Source organism: Salvelinus fontinalis, chromosome 35 (genome assembly GCF_029448725.1).
Source record: "Salvelinus fontinalis isolate EN_2023a chromosome 35, ASM2944872v1, whole genome shotgun sequence".
Lineage (NCBI taxonomy): Eukaryota > Metazoa > Chordata > Actinopteri > Salmoniformes > Salmonidae > Salvelinus > Salvelinus fontinalis.
In genome coordinates, this window is record NC_074699.1 from 5,527,631 (window position 1) to 5,548,243 (window position 20,613).

Genomic DNA, 20,613 nt, shown 5'->3' on the forward strand with positions numbered 1-20,613 from the left:
GTGGCTGGGGGGTGGTTATAGAGTTTATTTCATCATGACCCATCAATTTAGACAATTGTGTCTGGGAAAGCATTTTCTCCATATGTTTTCTGTTTTTAATATTGCTACTACGCAAATATGCAAGTAACCATTTCACTGTACCGTTTACACCTTCTATATCCTGTACATGTGACAAATAAACATAGTTTTGATATAATGTGCTTACCAGAGACGGTAATGTGAAGAAGAACATGACCTGCACCAAAGTCAGATTAGGATATAGGCCAAGGACTAGATAAAGTGTATTTTTACCTGGAGTTTTTCTTTATTGTAGGCTCGTACTCTTATCACTTTTAGTCTTGAAATATGTTGTTGTTTACTACACTACTCACTCTGTTTAGTACATGGCCTCACATGTGAATCCTTAAAGAGATGGGGCTAAGGGTTAGGAGGGTGTGAACGATGCTGAATAGGTGTAGACAAAGAAGAGATCTTCAGTAGGTGTACCAAAACATTCAAGGCCATTTTTTTCAAAACTTTCAAAGCAGAATTACTTTCCAATTGTTCCTCAACTGCAGTGTATGATATACAATTCTCTACTTTTATCCAATGTAAAAAAAAAAAAAAAAAACGATTTCAAATTTTGCTACATAGGACTGAATCCAGGTGGTGAGTCAAAATTAAGCATTCCAACTTTAACCTGGATAAAGTTTAAGCATATGTGGGAACTCCTTCAAGACTGCTGGAAAACATTCTAGGTGAAGCTGGTTGAGAGAATGCCAAGAGTAGGCAAAGCTGTCATCAAGGCAAAGGGTGGGTACTTTGAAGAATCTAAAATCTAAAATATATTTAGATTTGTTTAACACTTTTTTGGTTACTACATGATTCCATATTTGTTATTTCATAGTTTTGATGTCTTCACTACTTTTCTACAATGTAGAACATAGTAAAAATAATGAAAAATCCTTGAATGAGTAGGTGTGTCCAAACTTTTGACTGGTACTGTATGTAGTAGTATGCAGAATACATCCACAGTATGCACAAAGTGCTTATGTGCTGGGTTATCTGTACTGGTGGTTCATGTAACCTATAATATGCAGAGGGAACCACAATGTGGATATATTCCTATGTAGTGTGTGAAGAGGAGTCTTCTTTAATATCCTCTGACACTGGCCAGTGTTGATAACCTGCCATTGTCTTTGCATTTCTCACACACACACGCACACAGGCACACGCACACACACACACACGCATACGCACAAGCACAAACACACGTATGCACGTATGCACGCAAGTACACAAACACACACACACACACTTGCATTTAGTGTAGTAACCATGGTTACATGGGGCAACACAGAAAGAATAGGCCCACAAATAATGCATTGCAATCAAGTCCCCTTTTCCTGTGTGACATGACAAACGGTGTAGAGAGTAGAGAGGAGACTAATGCCCTAGCTGTGTTTCTGGGCCAGCCAGGAAGGTGGCAGGCAACAGGGAGATACACAGGGGGAGGAGCACTGATGCATATTACCATGCATCCAGATCACAGGAAATCTGCAAAGAGGATACAGTGTGTCAAATGTATCATACACACACATGGTAAGACTGCTATGAAGTGATGTTGTTGCTATGCAGAGGGTGGTTTGGATGATGTGTGTGTGTGTGTGCCCGCAGAGACTCTGCAGCAACTGCTGTAATGCAGCAAGGCAGCACTGCAGCCCATTGCTCCACTCACACTACAGACTGCAGGTTACAGCTCTCATACTTCTGCACTCCCTGGGAACACTGCACTACAGGATACACTCTCTGTGTGTGGTCATGGTTTGTGCGGTTATGGAGACATATTGCACGAGCACACACACACACACACACACACACACACACACACACACACACACACACACACACACACACACACACACACACACACACACACACACACACACACACACACACACGTGTCCAGTGAATGTGCCTGGTAGCAGTGGTACCTGTCACCATTACCAGTAAAGTGGGCATAACGGTGATTCTCACACCTCGCCACCCGCCCCCCTAATCTGAGTATGCCACATGATTGGATGTTTGTGCTAGGGCCACGGGTCTCCGTCTCCGCACATGCGGCTGCACACGGGCCATCTGGGAGGACGCCTATGCCGAGGCAGGCTGGGGTCCTGACAGCACACAGAACACAGGCCGTCTGTGTGGACGACTCAGCTTTAGTGTGTGGGTCCTGGTAGAGCAAAGAGAGCTCACAGACTGTCTCTGGGTAGTACTTGCCCTCAGGCACAGATCAGCTTACCCACCCAGAAATGCCAAGTGTAACCACTGGGGGTTAATGCCAAACTGACCTTAGATCAGTGTCTATGGGCAACTTCATCTTAATGCTTCTGGGCTTAGCAAGGCTTCGGCCCTGTGTGGAGGCTAACTTGGCTATCCATTCAATAGTTAATGTAAAAAGTGACTTTTTTCCAATCCATTTCAATGGCATAGATAGCTTTCCATTCAATTATGTAAATACAAATAATTGTTTCCATCTCTATTGGACTCTATGTCAAATGCTGGCTCTCCTTTTGTGTTAGCTAAATGGTATGGGGGTGTGACATGATCCTGTAGAGTACAAATGATCATGCCCTTTTCAAAAGAGGAGGGAAGAATCAGGTCGTGTAGCTAGTAGCCTACATGTGAGATGGCGATGACAAAAAAAATCCAAAGCCCTAAGAAATTAACTTGGGTGTGTGGTATGGATCAGAGAGAATGAGAGAAGTGAGAGAGGTAAAGCAGCTCTTCAAATTATCATTTCCCCGCCCGCTTGACTTTGCTCTTTGACAGCACAAGTGCTGACTCAGGGGAAAAGTCCAGATTGCTTTTGGAATGGGATGAGTACCCAAACGAAGAGATAGAGACAGGAGGGAGCGAAGAGAGAGTGGACGGAGAGAAGCTTGAGTGAAGGAGCAGAGAGAGGGAACAGAGAGAGAGAGAGCAGAGGGAGGGCCTATGAGGATTTGTGCTCAATTTCATTACGTTTTTGGCTGAGGGAAGGAGTCTGCAGAGCCATAAGAAGCTTATCTGAAGCCATAACCCATTTGATTAACAGCTATTGATTGAGCCTTTCAATTGGTCCAAGTTAAACGTGGCTGTATTAGCCGTAGATGGGCTTTCTGTATTAGCCATGGAGGTACTGTTAGCTATCTGTGTTAGTGGTGGATGGGCTATTGGCTGTTAGCTATCTGTGTTAGCGGTGGATGGCCTGGGCTATCAGGCCTGCCAGGGTGGAATGGATTATAGTGGAGAACGCCAGATAACCCTGTCAGGCAGGCGTTTGCCAAATCGGGAGACTACGAAGCTAGCATCAGCTGGGGATACTACGGTTAACACATGAAAGTCTACTGCAATGCTAACAGGTGATGAGTAGCATTGTAGCTAGCTAAAAACTAGCTAAAAACAAACTTCCTTTACAGTACAGTAGTTTCACACCAACAACCACCAAGTGACCTTAATTGCTAGCAGGGAAAGTACCTCTCCATATTACTCATTGGCAGAGCAGAGTCTTTTTCACGTACAAAAGCAGTGTCAATGATTAACATGGACAGAGCCTTGTGCTGCAGTTACCTATATCTGATCCTCTTAAGTTCATCTGGCTCCTACGGAAACCTATGAAGGTCATTGACAACACAGCATACTGTGAATACTAAGTCATTAATGAACGAGGGTGCTGTAAATGAATGCACACGGACCTATGCAGGCGCACACACAAAGAAAAACACACACACACACATAATGGAATGCACATACACGCGTAGGCTACACACGTTTCACACGTTTAACAAATGCACACACACACACAGTCACGCTCACACATGCTAACAAATGCACACAGACACAGAAACTCACACGCAAACGAATGCACACACACACGTGTCCAACACACCGGGGCCGTCATTAATAGGCTGTGCACACGGCTCTGCAGTGTTGCGGAGTCGATTAAACCTCCGACTAGCAGGTAATAAAGACAATTGACCCAGGATAAATACAGCACACATGCCCGTACATAAATGACAGGAGAGGTAATGAACCTCAAACAGAGGAGAGGAGAAGAGCGGAGGAGAAGAGAGGAGTGGAATCTCCAGGGAGCTGACAGAAATCCTGTCAGGTTCTATACGGAGGAGCACACACACACACACACACACACACACACACACACACACACACACACACACACACACACACACACACACACACACACACACACACACACACACACACACACACACACACACACACACACACCTGAAATGATAGATTATTTCCTATATAGTGCAGGTATATATGGTCAAACGCAAGTACCCGGTAAAGATAGAGCAGCCATCAAACAGCCTTTGCCCACTGAGTTTGATGGGTTGTTTCCGGAAGGTTTTTGCTCACACCCATTGTCCCAGCACTAACACACTTACTTAACACGTCTAATAAACACATCAAGCTCATGGTTAGATAAAGCAGGAGTGTTAGTGCTGGATTATGAAAGCCTGCAGACAATGCAGCCATCCAGGACCAAGAGTGAAGAAAACCACCGTATAGCGTAAGAGGCAACACACTCCTTCACACACCCTGAATATTTCAGGGAGTGTGTGCTAAGTAGCACCTAGGGAAGCTGAGGGAATGCCATGGGCAAGAGAGTGACAAGCAAGACCTGACTGCAATGATTGTGCTAGCTGAGGGTGTGTGTGTGTGTGTGTGTGTGTGTGGACGTGTCAAATGCTATTTCTATGGGGTTTAGGGTTAAGGTTAGAATTAGTGTTAGGGTTAGAATTACGTTAAGGGTTATGTTTAGGGTTAGGGTTAGGATTAGGTTTAGGGTTAGAATTACGTTAAGGGTTAGGTTTAGGGTTAGGGTTAGGATTAGGGTTAGGAGCTAGGGTTAGGGTTCGGGTAAGGGTAAGAGTACGGTTTAGGGTTAGGTTTATGGTTAGGGGTTAGGGAAAATTGGATTTTGAATGGGGACTGAATTGTGTGTGTAGGGGGGGGGGGGATTGAATCAAACTAATAACATCTCTCTGTCTTTCTGGAGAGATGATAAACACCCTTTGTTCTTTTCCGTTCCCAAGCGTTCAAAGATTTCTCATGTGTCGAGAGAAGTTTTTTCTTGCGTCATACATTTTTGCAGATCTAACAACAACCTCTATAATAATCTGAGAATGACACATACACACATGCACGGACACAAACACACCACATATTGTGAATGTTAATCATAAACCTAGACATATGTGGTTCATTACCATTACGCATTACCATTACGCAACCATAAACTTCCCAGAGCATTGCGGCTTTCACAAGCCATTCCAAACCATCCATCCATTGTACAGTACAATGCAAGGTAAATATTTCCCCTTGTAATTCTAATGCAATGCTCTTAAACCACATAAAGCCTCACCACAGAGGCCTCACCACTACCAGAGACTGACATGTCCTGATGAGAATGACACAAGTCCTGCTGAGACTGAGGATGTTCTAATGAACAAAGCAAAAAAAGAAACGTCCCTTTTTCAGGACCCTGTCTTTCAAAGATAATTCGTAAAAATCCAAATAACTTCACAGATCTTCATTGTAAAGGGTTCAAACACTGTTCCCCATGCTTGTTCAATGAACCATAAACAATTAATGAACATGCACCTGTGGAACGGTCGATAATTAAGACAATAACAGCTTACAAACGGAAAGCATTTACGGTCACAGTTATGAAAACTTAGGACACTAAAGAGGCCTTTCTACTGACTCTGAAAAACACCAAAAGAAAGATGACCAGGGTCCCTGCTCATCTGTGTGAATGTGCCTTATGCATGCTGCAAGGAGGCATGAGGACTGAAGATGTGGCCAGGGAAATAAATTGCAATGTCCGTTCTGTGAGACGCCTAAGACAGCACCACAGGGGGACAGGGCGGACAGGTGATCGCCCTCGCTGTGGCAGACCACGTGTAACAACACCTGCACAGGATTGGTACATCCGAACATCACACCTGCGGGACAGGTACAGGATGGCAACAACAATTTCCCGAGTTACGCCAGGAACGCACAATCCCTCCATCAGTGCTCAGACTGTCTGCAATAGGCTGAGAGAGGCTGGACTGAGGGCTTGTAGACCTGTTGTAAGGCAGGTCCACACCAGACATCACCAGCAACAACGTTGCCTATGGGCACAAACCCACTGTCGCTGGACCAGACAGGACTGGCAAAAAGTGCTCTTCACCGAAGAGTCACGGTTTTGTCTCACCAGGGGTGATGGTCGGATTCGCGTTTATCGTGGAAGGAATGAGCATTACACTGAGGCCTGTACTCTGGAGCGGGATCAATTTGGAGGTGGAGGGTCCATCATGGTCTGGGGCGGTGTATCACAGCATCATCGGACTGAGCTTGTGTTCATTGCAGGCAGTCTCAACGCTGTGAGTTACAGGGAAGACATCCTCCTCCCTCATGTGTTATCCTTCCTGCAGGCTCATCCTGACATGACCCTCCAGCATGACAATGCCACCAGCCATACTGCTCGTTCTGTGCGTGATTTCTTGCAAGACAGGAATGTCAGTGTTCTGCCATGGCCAGCAAAGAGCCCGGATCTCAATCCCATTAAGCACATCTGAGACCTGTTGGATTGGAGGGTGAGGCCTAGGGCCATTCCCCCCAGAAATGTCTGGGAACTTGCAGGTGCCTTGGTGGAAGAGTGGGGTAACATCTCACAGCAAGAACTGGCAAATCTGGTGCAGTCAATGAGGAGGAGTTGCACTGCAGTACTTAATGCAGCTGGTGGCCACACCAGATACTGACTGTTACTTTTGATTTTGACCCCCCCCCCCTTTGTTCAGTGACACATTATTCCATTTCTGTTAGTCACATGTCTGTGGAACTTGTTCAGTTTATGTCTCAATTGTTGAAACTTGTTATGTTCATACAAATATTTACACAGTTGACATTGAGAGGACGTTGTGTGTTTATGAACACTGTATTTCACAACAAATAGAGGAAATGCATGATATTAAAAGAGACGGTTTGATGTTGTCCTGTTCCACGTTCCAACTCCTGGTCACACTAACAGAGGTCTCTGTATTGACTCCAGTCTACACACACTCATGTTCTCTCTCCACCCTCCACCCATGCCCTCAAGAGTCAACACTCATGATCAATCCCTTCCGGGTATGGAAGAGCATGATTTTCCTAAGATCATCTCTCTCTCTTTCCCGTCTCGCTCAGCCTCCCTCCTCTTGAAGCCAAAGGTTAAAGATAGGAGAGGATGGTGGGGTCTTATGTTTGAATCTGTTTTATAGAAACGGACATGAGGAAGTAGATAATATGACTGATAAATTAGTGAGATCTAATCATCAGCCTGAACCAAAATGAATGATCCATCGAAAAATCCTGGAATTAGAAATAGGACTTACCCTGCCTACCCATCTGAAAGGTGTGTGTGTGTGTGTGTGTGTGTGTGTGTGTGTGTGTGTGTGTGTGTGTGTGTGTGTGTGTGTGTGTGTGTGTGTGTGTGTGTGTGTGTGTGTGTGTGTGTGTGTGTGTGTTGGTGGAGATTCTGTGAAACCTTTTACTGCAGTGGGCTAAATCAGGGTCACATAGCTCAGGCAAGCCCCTCAGGCAGAGTTGAGAGAAAGGCAAGAGAGAGAGAGAGAGAGAGAGACAAACCTACGGCACATATACAGTATATACAACCATCCAACCAACAAGAAGAGAGAGAGCATTCCCCGGGTTACCGTGGAAACCAGCCCCCTTCACTGAGAAAAGTACAAAACCAATCATTTATATTATTAACCCTGTCCTTGCCAAAAGGTAGTCCCTCCAGGATTCCGCGATTGCAGATTTTTTTTGCAAAATCAACAATTCCGTGCATATTATGCGAGGGCTTCGATGTTTTACCAATCACCGCACTATATCTGCATAAAACAGTTAAATCCTCGCAATATTATCGCATAAAACTGACCCATCGCCACAGTACAAAGAGAGGGCTCCCAATTTCAACCAATTAACTTGTGTTGAAGTTTTTGGTATAATTGTTCTGCACAGTACACAGGTAGAAATAAATAGGATTCAGAGATGCAGTCCCTTTCGTAATGCGCGCGCACCCACCCGCACGCACGCACACACACACACACACACACACACACACACACACACACACACACACACACACACACACACACACACACACACACACACACACACACACACACACACACACACACATCGAGAGCAGGGGACGGCACACACCTCTGCAGCCAGCTGATAATGAAGCTGTATCTCAGGGAACCCAAACACAGGCATCTGGGCAGAGGATCCCCTCTCTCCCCCTCCCTCTCTCCTCTGGGTCCCTTCAGTATTTAGGAGCATCCATGGGTAAATTGCAGTCTGTCTTATGAGCACAGAGAGATCCACAGAAAGTGATAAATATGTGCTCAGTCCCAATCCAACCTCTCCATAGACACTTCACGATGCCCTCACATACAGGAGAAGCCAATGCCTCATTGTTACGTCCCACAACACAACTGGAGATGGCCAATACATCCACTAGAGATCACTTAGCTTCTGAAAGAAACACTGTAGAGGCTAGAGAGGAAAGAGGGAAGGGGAGGGGAGTTTGGAAGTAGGCCATGGGGAGAAGAGAAGAGGGGTAGTCTTAGAGTGTGGAAGAGACAAGAATGGATAGAGAGAGAGCGAGAGAGAGGGAGAGAGAGAGAGAGGCCATAGGAGAGTGAGAGAAGAGATGAAGAGAAAGGGGGTAGCGTTAGAGAGTGGGAGAAGGGAGCAATGGCAGGCAAAGGCAAGAGAGAGGGGGTAAGGGTGGGTGGGAGAAAAGGAGAGAGGGGGAGGGGAGGGGAGGAGAGGAGGATATAAAAAGCTTGGCGGCTGCAGTCTTGCTGTGATCCCCAGGATGGAAAGCATGGCCATTGTCAGTGGAGAGATGAAACCATGACAACCATCCCCACTGCTGCTGCCCGACACACACACACACACACACACACACACACACACACACACACACACACACACACACACACACACACACACACACACACACACACACACACACACACACACTGCTGGACACTTCGCAAATGAGGACCAAATATGAGGCTGGAAAGCCTGCGTTAGAGGGGGCTCCAACTCTTACAGATGAAAACACACGGACTAATTGTTCTGAGTCTGCCCAGCAAGACAGCTCTTCTTGGCAAAACGCCTCCAGTTTGGCCCCTGTAGAAAAATGACACAACATTCCCATCCAAAACCTGCCATTCATATGAACCATTCAACGTTGCTAATTTAGGAGCACCACAATAAACAAAGAGGTTATCGTTTCCCGTTGATGTACATTTGAATGCATTACAACCACGGATTGAGTCCTTGCTTTTAGGAAACCGGTGTGTGTAGGTTGAACAATGATATAGGCACCTATTGATAATCTCAACATCAATCATTGTAATCTTATAGGAGGGTAGGAGAGGTGCTGGGTTTCTCATTTGAGGTAGAAAACGGAATTAGGCTACAAGGCTTCCGCTTTAAATCCTGTCCCCTTGGGGGTGATACGCGCGCACACACAAACAGACACACACACAAACAGACACACACACAAACAGACACACACACAAACAGACACACACACAAACAGACACACAAGCACGTCTCTCCCCCTGCCTAAGCTCCTGGTGTGATGACATATGGGCTTCTCTGTCCTCTCTGTAGACGCAGCACAGGGGAAGTTTATTCATAATAACAGCCATCGACAACCTCAGTCAGCCTCACAGTTCTGTGAGAGCCAGCACAACACACACACGTGCTCGCGCTCGCACGCGCGCAAAATAAGAAATAATAACACACATTGTCAATGGTCGAAATATATACACACAAACTCTCTGTCACGTCTCATGTGAAGACATACACACACACACACACACACACACACACACACACACACACACACACACACACACACACACACACACACACACACACACACACACACACACACACACTGAGAGTCATTCAGTGGCGTTCCTGCTTGCAGCCCAGCTCCACTTTAGATTCATTTCAGGACGCGGAGTCATAGTTGGAGTGGACACTGGAGCCCTGGGGTTACTGGGGGAAACAGATGACACAAGCTCCACACACGTGGCATGCCTTTTACCAAAAGAACAGGGGGGTAGGGAGAAAAGAATGGTTGAGAGGGGTGGGGTTGGTAATGGAGATTGTAGATGTTGGACAGCTAATGGCAGCTGGGACGCCGCTCACCCAGGCTAGAGAGCAGGGTGGTGGGGAGAGAGGACTAGATGAGAGGGGGTGGAGGTGGTTGTAGTGGATAAATAAATATATGTTTTATTGTCACATACACTGGATAGTTGAAGTTTGTGTTGTTTCATTGGGTCAGCCATAGTAATAAGGTGCCCCTGGAGCAAATTACAGTTAAGTGCCTTGCTCAAGGGCACATTGACAGATTTTTCACCTTGTCAGCTCAGGTATTTAAACCAAAAGAACACTGAGCACACTGAGCACCTATGAGCACCTATGGTATACAAGGACACAGGTACAGAAAGTGACCCGAATGGATGTCTTCATATGAGAATGGAATGACGTAATGCCACTAGCAGCTCTCCATGACCAATCAAGTGCAATCAGTGCAAGAGCCAACGCTAATACTAGCCAAGGTGTCACACCCTGAGCTGTTTCACCTGTCTTTGTGCTGGTCTCCACCCCCCTCCAGGTGTCGCTCATCTTCCCCATTATCCCCAGTGTATTTATACCTGTGTTCTCTGTTTGTTTGCTGCCAGTTCGTCTTGTCTCGTCAAGCCTACCAGCGTTTTTCCCATGATCCAGTTTTTTTCTCTAGCCCCTGTTTTCTTGTTTTCACGGTTTTGAACATTCTGCCTGCCCTGACCCTGAGCCTGCCTGTTGTTCTGTACCTTGTGACACTGCCCTGGATTACCGACCTCTGTCAGCCCTGACCCTGAGCCTGCCTGCCGTTCTGTACCTTTCGGACTCTGCTCTGGATTACTGACATCTGCCTGCCCTTGACCTGGCGTTTGCCTGCCCCATGTTTTTGTAATACACTTTTGCGACTTCGACCCTGCATCTGGGTCTACTCCTGAGCCGTGATAGTACGAACTGGCCATGATGGACCCAGAAGACTCGGACCAGCTCCGCAACGCCGTCTCCTCCCAAGGAACCACCATTGGAAGGCACGAAGAGTTTCTTTGTGGTCTTATGGAGGAGTTCCAGACCTTGGCCAAACGCCATGACCGCGCGTTGAACACATTGCTGGAGCAATTCTGCAAGTTGTCTGTCAGGCAGCCTATACGATGGTAACCTCCCAGCCCCTCAGTAGCCTGGATGTTAGCAGTGCGGCTCCCCTGGCCACGCCGGTTCTCGAGAACCACTCTTACCTCCCCCAGAAAGCTTTGCTGGAGAGTCGGGAACCTGTCGGGCGTTTCTCACTCAGTGTTCTCTCATCTTCGAGCTGCAGCCGTCTTCCTTCCCCTCGGGCCGCTCGAAGATAGCGTACCTCATCACGCTGATGTCCGGGAGGGCTCTCACCTGGGCTACAGCAGTGTGGGAATAATAGTCGGCCGTATGCTTCAGTCTGGAGGAGTTCGTGGCGGAGGTGAAAAAGGTTTTTGATTCTCCATTGTCTGGGAGAGAGGCTGCCCAGAAGTTGCTTCGCCATGTCTCCCGCAGTGTGGCAGACTATACAGTAGATTTCCGCACTTTGGCAGCTGAGAGTGCCTGATTCCGGAATCGCTGTTTAACATGTTCCTGCACGGATTATCAGAAGAAGATAAGGACGAGCTAGCAGCCTGGGAACTACCAACGGATCTCGACTCGCTCATCGCCTTGACCATCCGGATCGATGGCGGCTATGGGAACGTAGGAAGGAGAGGTCCGATTCCACTCGCCTGCCCAAGGACTCCACCTTGCCTCCGAGGCATCCCGGAAGTCCCCGACGTCTCTGGTGCCGAGAAAACCCGAGGCTACCCGTGTTCCCCCAAGAGTCTCTGAAGTTTGCCGATTCACCTCTTCCCGAGCCGATGCAACTAGGCAGAGCTAGCCTGTCTCCAGCCAAAGGTTTGCATAAGCTACACACGAAGAGTTGCCTGTCTTGCGGAACTAATGGTCATTTTGTGTCCTCTTGCCCACTAAAAGACCAGGCTCACCGGAGTACTCTGGAGGGCCATATGGATAACTTTTCCTCTCCCCTTATTCGCACCCCTCTCCATGCCATCCTGCTATGGGGAAACCAGTCGAAATCTCTCCTGGTACTCATCGACTCTGGGGCCGATGAGAGTTTTTTGGATGATACTCTGGCGTCCGAGCTGGGCATCCCCACTCAGCCCCTCTCCATTCCCATGGACGTTAGAGCGCTGGACAGATGCTCTATAGGCCAGGTCACCCACAATACCACTCCCATCAACCTACGAGTGTCAGGGAACCACAGCGAGGCTATCCAATTCAAGCAAATTATTACGTCTCCTCAGGTTCCCGTGATAATGGGATTGGGATTCGACACAATCCCCTCATTGGCTGGACTACTGGTGCCATCATGGGCTGGAGCCCTTTCTGCCACAGCCATTGCCTGAAGTCAGCACAGCCTGCCCCAGAACGTCTTCCTGGGGGCTCGGAAGTTGCCACGGACCTCTCCGCCATTCCCGCAGAGTACCAGGACCTCCAGGTTTTTCTTAGTAAGGCCCGGACCACTTCGCTTCCTCCGCACCGACCCTATGACAGCAGGATCGACCTTCTCTCAGGCACCACACCACCCTGGGGACGACTGTACTCTCTGTCAGGACCGGAGACCAAGGCTATGGAGATCTACATCGAGAACTCCCTAGCTGCAGTGTGTATCCATCCTTCTGCCTCCCCCGCCGGCACAGGGTTCTTCTTTGTGGAGAAGAAGGACAAAACTCTGCCCCAGTGCCTCGACTACCGTGACCTCAATGACATCATGGTTAAGAACCGCTACCCCCTACCACTCATTGCCTTTGTCTTCGAGACGCTCAAGGGGGCAACTATGATCTTCAAGTTGGACCTGCAGAACGCCTACCACCTTGTGCGGATACAGGAAGGGGACGAGTGGAAGACTGCCTTCAACACAGCCAGTGGTCACTACGAATATCTGGTCATGCCATTTGGTCTTAGCAATGCTCCCAGAGTGCAGCTGCAACGTTTCCTGGGATTTAAAACTTTTATCGCTGCTTTATCCAGGGTTATAACAACCTGGCTTCCCACCTGTCTGCTCTCACCTTTCCCACGTTCCTGTTCATGTGGTCCCCAGCTGCTGACCAGGTGTTCCAGGACCTTAAGCTGCGCTTCACCACAGCTCCCATATTGGTGCATCCTGACCTGTCTCGTCAGTTTGTGGTGGTGGCCAACGCTTCAGATGTCGGAGTGGGGGCTGTTCTGTCCCAGCGTTCTGCCCTGGAACTCAAGTTACATCCCTGCGCCTTTCTTCTCCCATCGTCTTAAAGCCTCGGAGAGGAACTACAATGTGGGGAATTGTGAGCTTCTCGCGGTGAAGATGGTGTCGGAGGAGTGGAGCCACTGGTTGGAGGGGGCGGAACATCCTTTCATTGTGTGGACAGACCACAAGAACCTGGAATATCTCCACACCTCCAAGTGTCTGAATTCCAGGCAAGCTATGTGGGCCCTGCTTTTCACCCGGTTTAACTTCTCCCTCTCCTACCGACCGGGATCCAAGAATGTCAAGGCGGATGCACTGTCACACCGCTATAGCCCCACGGCTGCACCCTCGGACCCTGAGACCATCCATCCACCTCGTGCCTGGCAATCGCAGTCAGCTGGGGAATAAAGAATCAGGTCCGTGAGGCGCAGCACTCCCACCCGAACCCCGGGGGGAGGCCAGATAACCGGATGTTTGCCACTGACGCTATCCATCCCTCGGTCTTGAAGTGGGCCCACTGCTCCAGGCTTGCGTGACACCCGGGCTCCCATCGGACCCTGGCCTTTGTGCGACAATGCTTTTGGTGGCCTTTTGGTGGCCTAACATGGTCCCTGACATCACCGTCTGCATGATCAGTTAGCAGAACAAGACTCCTCGGCAAGCTCCAGCTGGTCTCCTTCAACTACTTCCTGTCCCTCACCGTCTCTGGTCTCACATATCCCTGGACTTTGTCACGGATCTCCCCTCATCTGATGGCAACACTGTCATCCTGACAGTAGTGGACAGGTTTTCCAAAGCCAGCCATTCCTCTCCCCAAGCTACCCTCTGCCAAAGAGATGGCCCAGTTCATGGTGCAGCACGTATCTTCCGGATCCATGGACTCCCGGTGGGCATGGTCTCATCCCGGTTCTGGAAGGCATTCTTCACACTCATTGGGTCGTCGGCCAGCCTGTCCTCTGGGATCCATCCTCAGTCTAACGGCAAGTTAAAGCGAGCCAGTCAAGACCTGAAAACGACTCTTCGCTGCCTCGTCGCTGCCAATCCCACCACCTGGAGCCAGCAACTCGTGTGCCCCCGCTCAGCCCCCGCTCTTCCCGGAGCAAGAGGTCGGCATACCCTCGGCCCAGATGTTCATCCGCCGCTGTCGCCGTACCTGGAAGAGAGACCAGTCGTCTCTTCTCAAGACCACCTCCAGATATCGACGACAAGCGGACCGCCACCGGAACCCGGCTCCCTGGTATTGGCTGTCCACTCGAGATCTGCCCCTCCGGGTGGAGTCCCGCAAACTTCCCCCCCGTTTTATTGGCCCTTTCCACATCTCCAAGATTCTTAGCCCCTCTGTTGTTCGTCTTCTGTTGCCCCGTACCACCCGTATACATCCCACCTTTCATGTGTCTAGAATTAAACCTATATCTCATAGCCCTTTTACTCCTGTTTTTTCTCTAATCCCTATTTTCCCCGTTTTTACCATTCTGCCTGCTCTAACCCTGAGCCTGCCTGCCGTTCTGTACCTTTCGGACTCTGCTCTGGATTACTGACCTCTGCCTGCCCTTGACCTGTCGTTTGCGTGCCTCCTGATTTTGTAATAAACATTCGTTACTTCAAACTGTCTGCACATGGGACGTCTCCTGAGCCGTGATACAAGGATTCCAGGGAATAAAGCCTGCACATAAATCTGGTAATGGGACCAGAGTACGGGTTCCAATTGCTGTGTGACCTCGCTAACCTGCATGGTCCTATAGGACTCTGCCCCTTTCTCTCTTCCATAGCACTGTAAACAGCATTGACTTTGGAGTGAAAATTGCAGTTTGTGTGTTACAGTCGGCTATACCGTATGCATGTACACCCTAATGCGTGAGATCTATATTGATAAACGCAGTTCAACACATGCAAGCCATGTCACCCTCACCTTTATATAGCCCTGGAAGTGGTTGACATAGATTTGAACTAGTTACTGAATTAACAGACCCTGACAGGGTTCCTAGTGCAGAGGATGCATATGAAGGCCAGCCAGAAGTCCGTATGAAAACCTTAATCAACAGTAAGCGGCCAAGACAAAATTGGGAATAATTAAGGGGGTGAACGTTATTTATAATAAGGATTAAATGGAGAAAATCTGACCTCTCAGCGAAATATATATTTTACCTAAACACTCCCTGAATGCTTGAAAAAAAAGAAAGCGACCCCCCCCCTAAACCCAAATGAATAATTAAAACATAATGTGGATAGCAGAGAACATCCTTACCGTTTAACCTTCACTATTTGAATAGACCAGAGCCTCGGATTTGCCGTTTAAGAAATTCTTCTTCTTCCTGTAAGCATTACATGGCAACGCAGGGATTTTGATAGCGCACCGGGCTGCAGGCCCGAAGGTTTGGGGTCACAAACCACCGTGGACAATAGTAGGGGTGGAAAGATCTCCTTTATAGTAAAAACATTACATGAATCTATCATCTAACTTGCAGGTCAGAGAAAAAAACATTGCCTTTTACAAACATTTCATGCAATTCTACGTCATTTTACATATTAGCAGAATATTTTTTAATAATACCACAAAAAGTACCTAACTACAGGCTAAGAATGGACAGAGAGACAGACATGTGTTCTTCATATCATGTTTCTCTAATGCCAAATCGGTGTGTCTTGTTTGCAACGAAACTGTCCCTGTTTACAAATAATTACATCTGAGATGTCATTAGGAATCTGAGCATGGCCCTTTCAAAAGTTAGGTCTACTTTTCCACCCCAGACAGTAACCCTTCTTCCATGGCTTAACTCAACGAGAGAACGTCACAAGTATTTCCTTACAAGCTGTCTGGGTTTAAACATCTTCCATTGTACAGAGAGTGAATAGCTTCATCAATAGACAGTGACAAAATTAGATGACTTTCCAAGAAAAATTATAGTTTTTCTCCTCGGCTGTGGAAGGTTGTAGCTCAGCTTCTGAATGTCAAAGAAATGAAACAGTGTTATCCCCATATGCATCAGAGTCGTGTCTTTCCAGGGTATTTAAGATATCTCCTAAATCTTAAAATAACAATGGGTAGGCCTGTGCTTTCACCGTTTACTTTAATAAAAGGTAGGTCTATGATGTACATTCATACCCCGCAATTCGAGTCCAGGTTTTTAACTGAACAGCCCTTCACTGACACGGAGGTAGGCTATTTAAAGAGCGCATGCTGGGTGGAGGAATTGGCCGACATTTCTATATGTATAGCAGCCTACAGCCTAATTTCCTCTGTGAAACAGGAAGGCCTACCTCTCATTTCTTGAATAGAATGAAATAGGCTCAAACACAAAGCCCTCTTGTTGTTAGTAAAGTCTAGTATAATTGAAGATGGTTTAAATGAATTACGCCTACTCGATGTTGCCTACTTTCAGCACCATGAGCTGTCCATTTTCAAGTCATTTCGCCGTGACTGCTGCTTCAAGTTTCAGCACCACAATGTAAGTTACTCGAATCTGGCTTATTGTGAGGTCAATAACTCTGATAAATGCAACGTGGGCAACAAACATATTGTTTCGATTAAAATCAATTATAGTAGTGGCAAGCTATCAAAGTTGACCTCCGGTCCTCCTCATCTTCCCCCTTTCCTACTCAAACTAAACAGTGCATAGGCTATAAGCTAGTCCGCACGCAAGATAATGCATTTTTTTGGACTAGACCATCGTTATTTTCGAAATCATTATTTTACTCTCCTCCTGAACTGCCACTGTAGGCCTACACCGTACAGCATTGGTCGGGCAGCACACACATTTTGGGGGATCAGCAGGAGCTCAGGATTGGAATATCCATTGCAGTGTGTAATGCAGCCTTGTTTTATTCACACCATCCCAGCAGCCATCTTAGAAATATAACTTTGCTCTGTGCTTCTCTGAGCATGCACTTCGGAGCCTATAGCCAATAGGCTATGGGATCATTTGATTGAGACCACTCTATAGGCGCGTGATATTGCGCGCCCAGAAGAGAATCAGAGATGATGGGGGGGGGGGGGGGGGGGGGGGGCACACAGCTTGTTTTCTTATTAGACCTTTCAAAAGAAGTCGCCTATAGTTTATTACAGTGGCACCCACATGACATTGGTGCCCACATCATTGCCTAGTGGTTTTGGGGATGCTATGCCTCCCACATATGCTATTTATTTGATTCAAAACTGCTTTAGCCGGATACTAAAAAGGTATCAGGAAATCACTCGACTACGTCAATCTTTCGTTAATAAAATACATTTCACCCCATGCGTGTAGTTTGGGATGAAAAGTATTTGTAATTGCAGCAGAAATTGCACGGATAGGTGCTAGTGCTTGTCATTGCAGGGACCGGCAGTTAAACCATACCGCTGGTACAGCAGCCTTGTGCAGTAGCTTGCCCTATCTCATTTGGCAGATATCAACGCAGGCTTCCCCAATGCAACACTGTAACCGGCAAATGTTCGAAGACAGCGACACGCTACAATGTAACAAACCCACAACATACAACATTGCTATGCCATCTTCCCGTTGTCTGGCAATGAGGATTAAAGGGATATTAGTATTATATTTCAACAATCACACGTAAGCCGTGTGGACTACATGTAGCCCAACCGTAGCCAGCGGACCAGTTTATTCCCTTTTATTATGAAGTAGAATGTTAGGATAATCCACATAAGACATTCAAGTGCACAGTCCCAACCCCGATTGATGCAATGAGTCAAAAGCAATTCGTGGGAACTAGAAGTAAAACAGCCCGCACGTCAGTGATGCACCCTCAATCAAATCCACCAAACCCACAATAACCTACAGAGTAGCCCATATGTCCTAGCCCATGTCAGCATAACCCATTAAAGACGACCAGTGCGTTCACATCATCCACGTTTAGACAAGCGACAAGGACTAACCTGTCTGTCCTTTGCCGAGGGTCTTTTCCAAACGATAAGGTCCCACATAGTTCATATAGTGTGCGCTGTTGTCTTTGCCAGAAGATGACATTTTGTGGGAATTTAGTAATACGTCTCACAGAATAATAAATACAATTCAAAATTCTCGTTTCAAATCAACGGAAACCGTATGTTATTCCACAGCGGCTGCTGCTCTCGGGTTGGCCTCCTCTCTCTCGCCTCACGCAGATGGTCGGTGGGATTCTCTCTTCTCTGGGTCCCTTTCTAACCTATTTTGTTAGTTCACTCCCCTCTGTCTCTACCTCCTCTTTTCACTGCTGAAATGTGGCGTCTTTAAATCTGGATAACATGGTGTTCTTTTCCTCCGTGTTCGTATTGTGGAGAGGAAGCGAGACGCGGTGAACACAGCTTTGGCACAACCCGTTGACGGGGAAATCTAACCAGATAGTGTTTTAGTGCTGACTGACGCCAACGTCTGAGTTCTATGAATACGCATGCGCACAGCGCGCACAACGCAGGGGCTGGTTGGCCCGGCACGTCATCGGGCGAAAGCAGGGAATCAGCACGCTGCACAAAACGAATGCAATCACTTTTCACCCGGTTTAAACTCCTTCCACCGGGGTAACCCGGGCCAGATAAAGGAATCCCTTAATTTAATTCAGGTCTAAGTGACAGAATAGTATTACGGGGGAATCAGCGCAGTAGCCTCCTGTTATTTGCCAAGCATATTTGTAAATATTCACAAAAGTGATTAACATTGACAAACCAACTATATAATAGAATAGTGACCAGCAAAGAGAATTGGTGACAAAATCTATCCTAAATCTTGTCTAGCCTTTACCCAATAAAACAAGTAGCTTTCTGATTAAGTGTATTAGCAACACTCTGTAGCTACGCTAACCTACTGTAGCGACCCGCACAGACAGCTGTGTGTTATGTGTTAGGCTAGTAGGTGGTTGTGTTGTACTGACCAGTACCCAGTGTTCGCGGTGTCCGACATGTCAATCAACCTGCTATCTGCCAATCACGGGAATGCCTGGAATGTTCTGATGCCGGGCATCCTGGCGGTTGGCGGAGTGGCGTGGAAGGGGGTTGGGCAGGGGGATGGAGCATTGGAAGTTAAGACCAGGTTTCGCCTTTGTTCTCTCTCTTACGTCTGGGCTTCACAAGAGAAGGTCACGATTGGCTTGTGGGTTATCTTTCATTTATTTGGCGTGGGCTACGGCCAAACAGTAGCCTGTGTAAAGTTGGTTTAATAAACCGTCCATTCGTAAACTCAATCCTCTGTCTGGACAGTTGTTCTTTTATGATCTAGTCAGGTCATTACACTACCTTGCTGGTTCCCTGTCAGTCGCTCGTCCTCAGAGAGACTACCTCATAGCTGCTTTAGTACTTTGATGTCAGTCTGAGCATCTGTACAGGTTGTGTCCCTGTGTCCCAACCTCTCCTCCTCCTTCTCCCCCACTCCTCCTCCTAAATCGCCAGTAACATCTTCCCCAGGTCTACCTTCTCACACCTTCCCTGGCACTTCCTATCTTCCCTCGCTGATCAAATCAGATCACATTTTGTTCGACACATGCGCCGAATACAAGAGCTGTAGACCTTACCGTGAAATGTTTACTTACAAGCCCTTTAACCAACAATGCAGTTCAAGAAATAGAGTTAAGAAAATGTTTACTAAATTAACTAAAGTGAAAATAAAATAAATGAGTAACACAAGACAATTACATAACAGTAATGATGCTATACGCAGGGGATACCAGTACCTAGTCAATGAGCGGACGTACAGATTACTTGAGGTAATTTGTAAAGTGACTATGCATAGATAATATCAGCAAGTAGCAGTAGTGTAAATACAGGAAGGGGGGGGGGGGGGGGGTCAATGTAAATAGTCCAGGTGGTCATTTGATTAATTGTTCAGCAGTCTTATGACGTGGGGGTAGAAGTTGATAAGGAGCCTTTTGTCCTAGACTTGGCACTCCAGTACTGCTTGCCCTGCGGTAGCAGAGAGAACAGTCCATGACTTGGGTGACTGGAGTCTTTGACAATTTTTTGGGCCTCCCTCTGACACGCCAAGTATAGAGGTCCTGGATGTCAGAAAGCTTGGCCGCAGTGATGTACTGGGCCGTATGCACTACCCTCTGCAGTGCCTTAGAGTCAGACGCCGAGCAGTTGCCATACCAGGCGGTGATGCAACCGGTCAGGATGCTCTCGATGGTGCAGCTGTAAAAAATAATTGAGGACCTGGGGACCCACTTCAGCCCCGTCGATGTTAATGGGGGCCTGTTTGGCTCTCCGTTTCCTATAGTCCACAACCAGC

At 47.4% G+C, this 20,613-nt stretch overlaps 1 protein-coding gene across 6 annotated transcripts in view; it reads right to left on the reverse strand.

Annotated features, from left to right (window-relative positions):
• The window catches only part of LOC129834281 (serine/threonine-protein kinase BRSK2-like), a 181,560-nt gene extending 162,793 nt beyond the window's left edge, over positions 1-18,767 (reverse strand). For all 6 annotated transcript variants that reach the window (XM_055899134.1, XM_055899131.1, XM_055899133.1 and 3 more), the window contains exon 1: positions 18,294-18,767. In XM_055899134.1, coding sequence (XP_055755109.1) covers positions 18,294-18,384 — 91 coding nt within the window. In that variant the 5' untranslated portion in view covers positions 18,385-18,767. The remainder of the gene's footprint in view (positions 1-18,293) is intronic.
• Between the last annotated feature and the right edge of the window lie 1,846 nt (positions 18,768-20,613).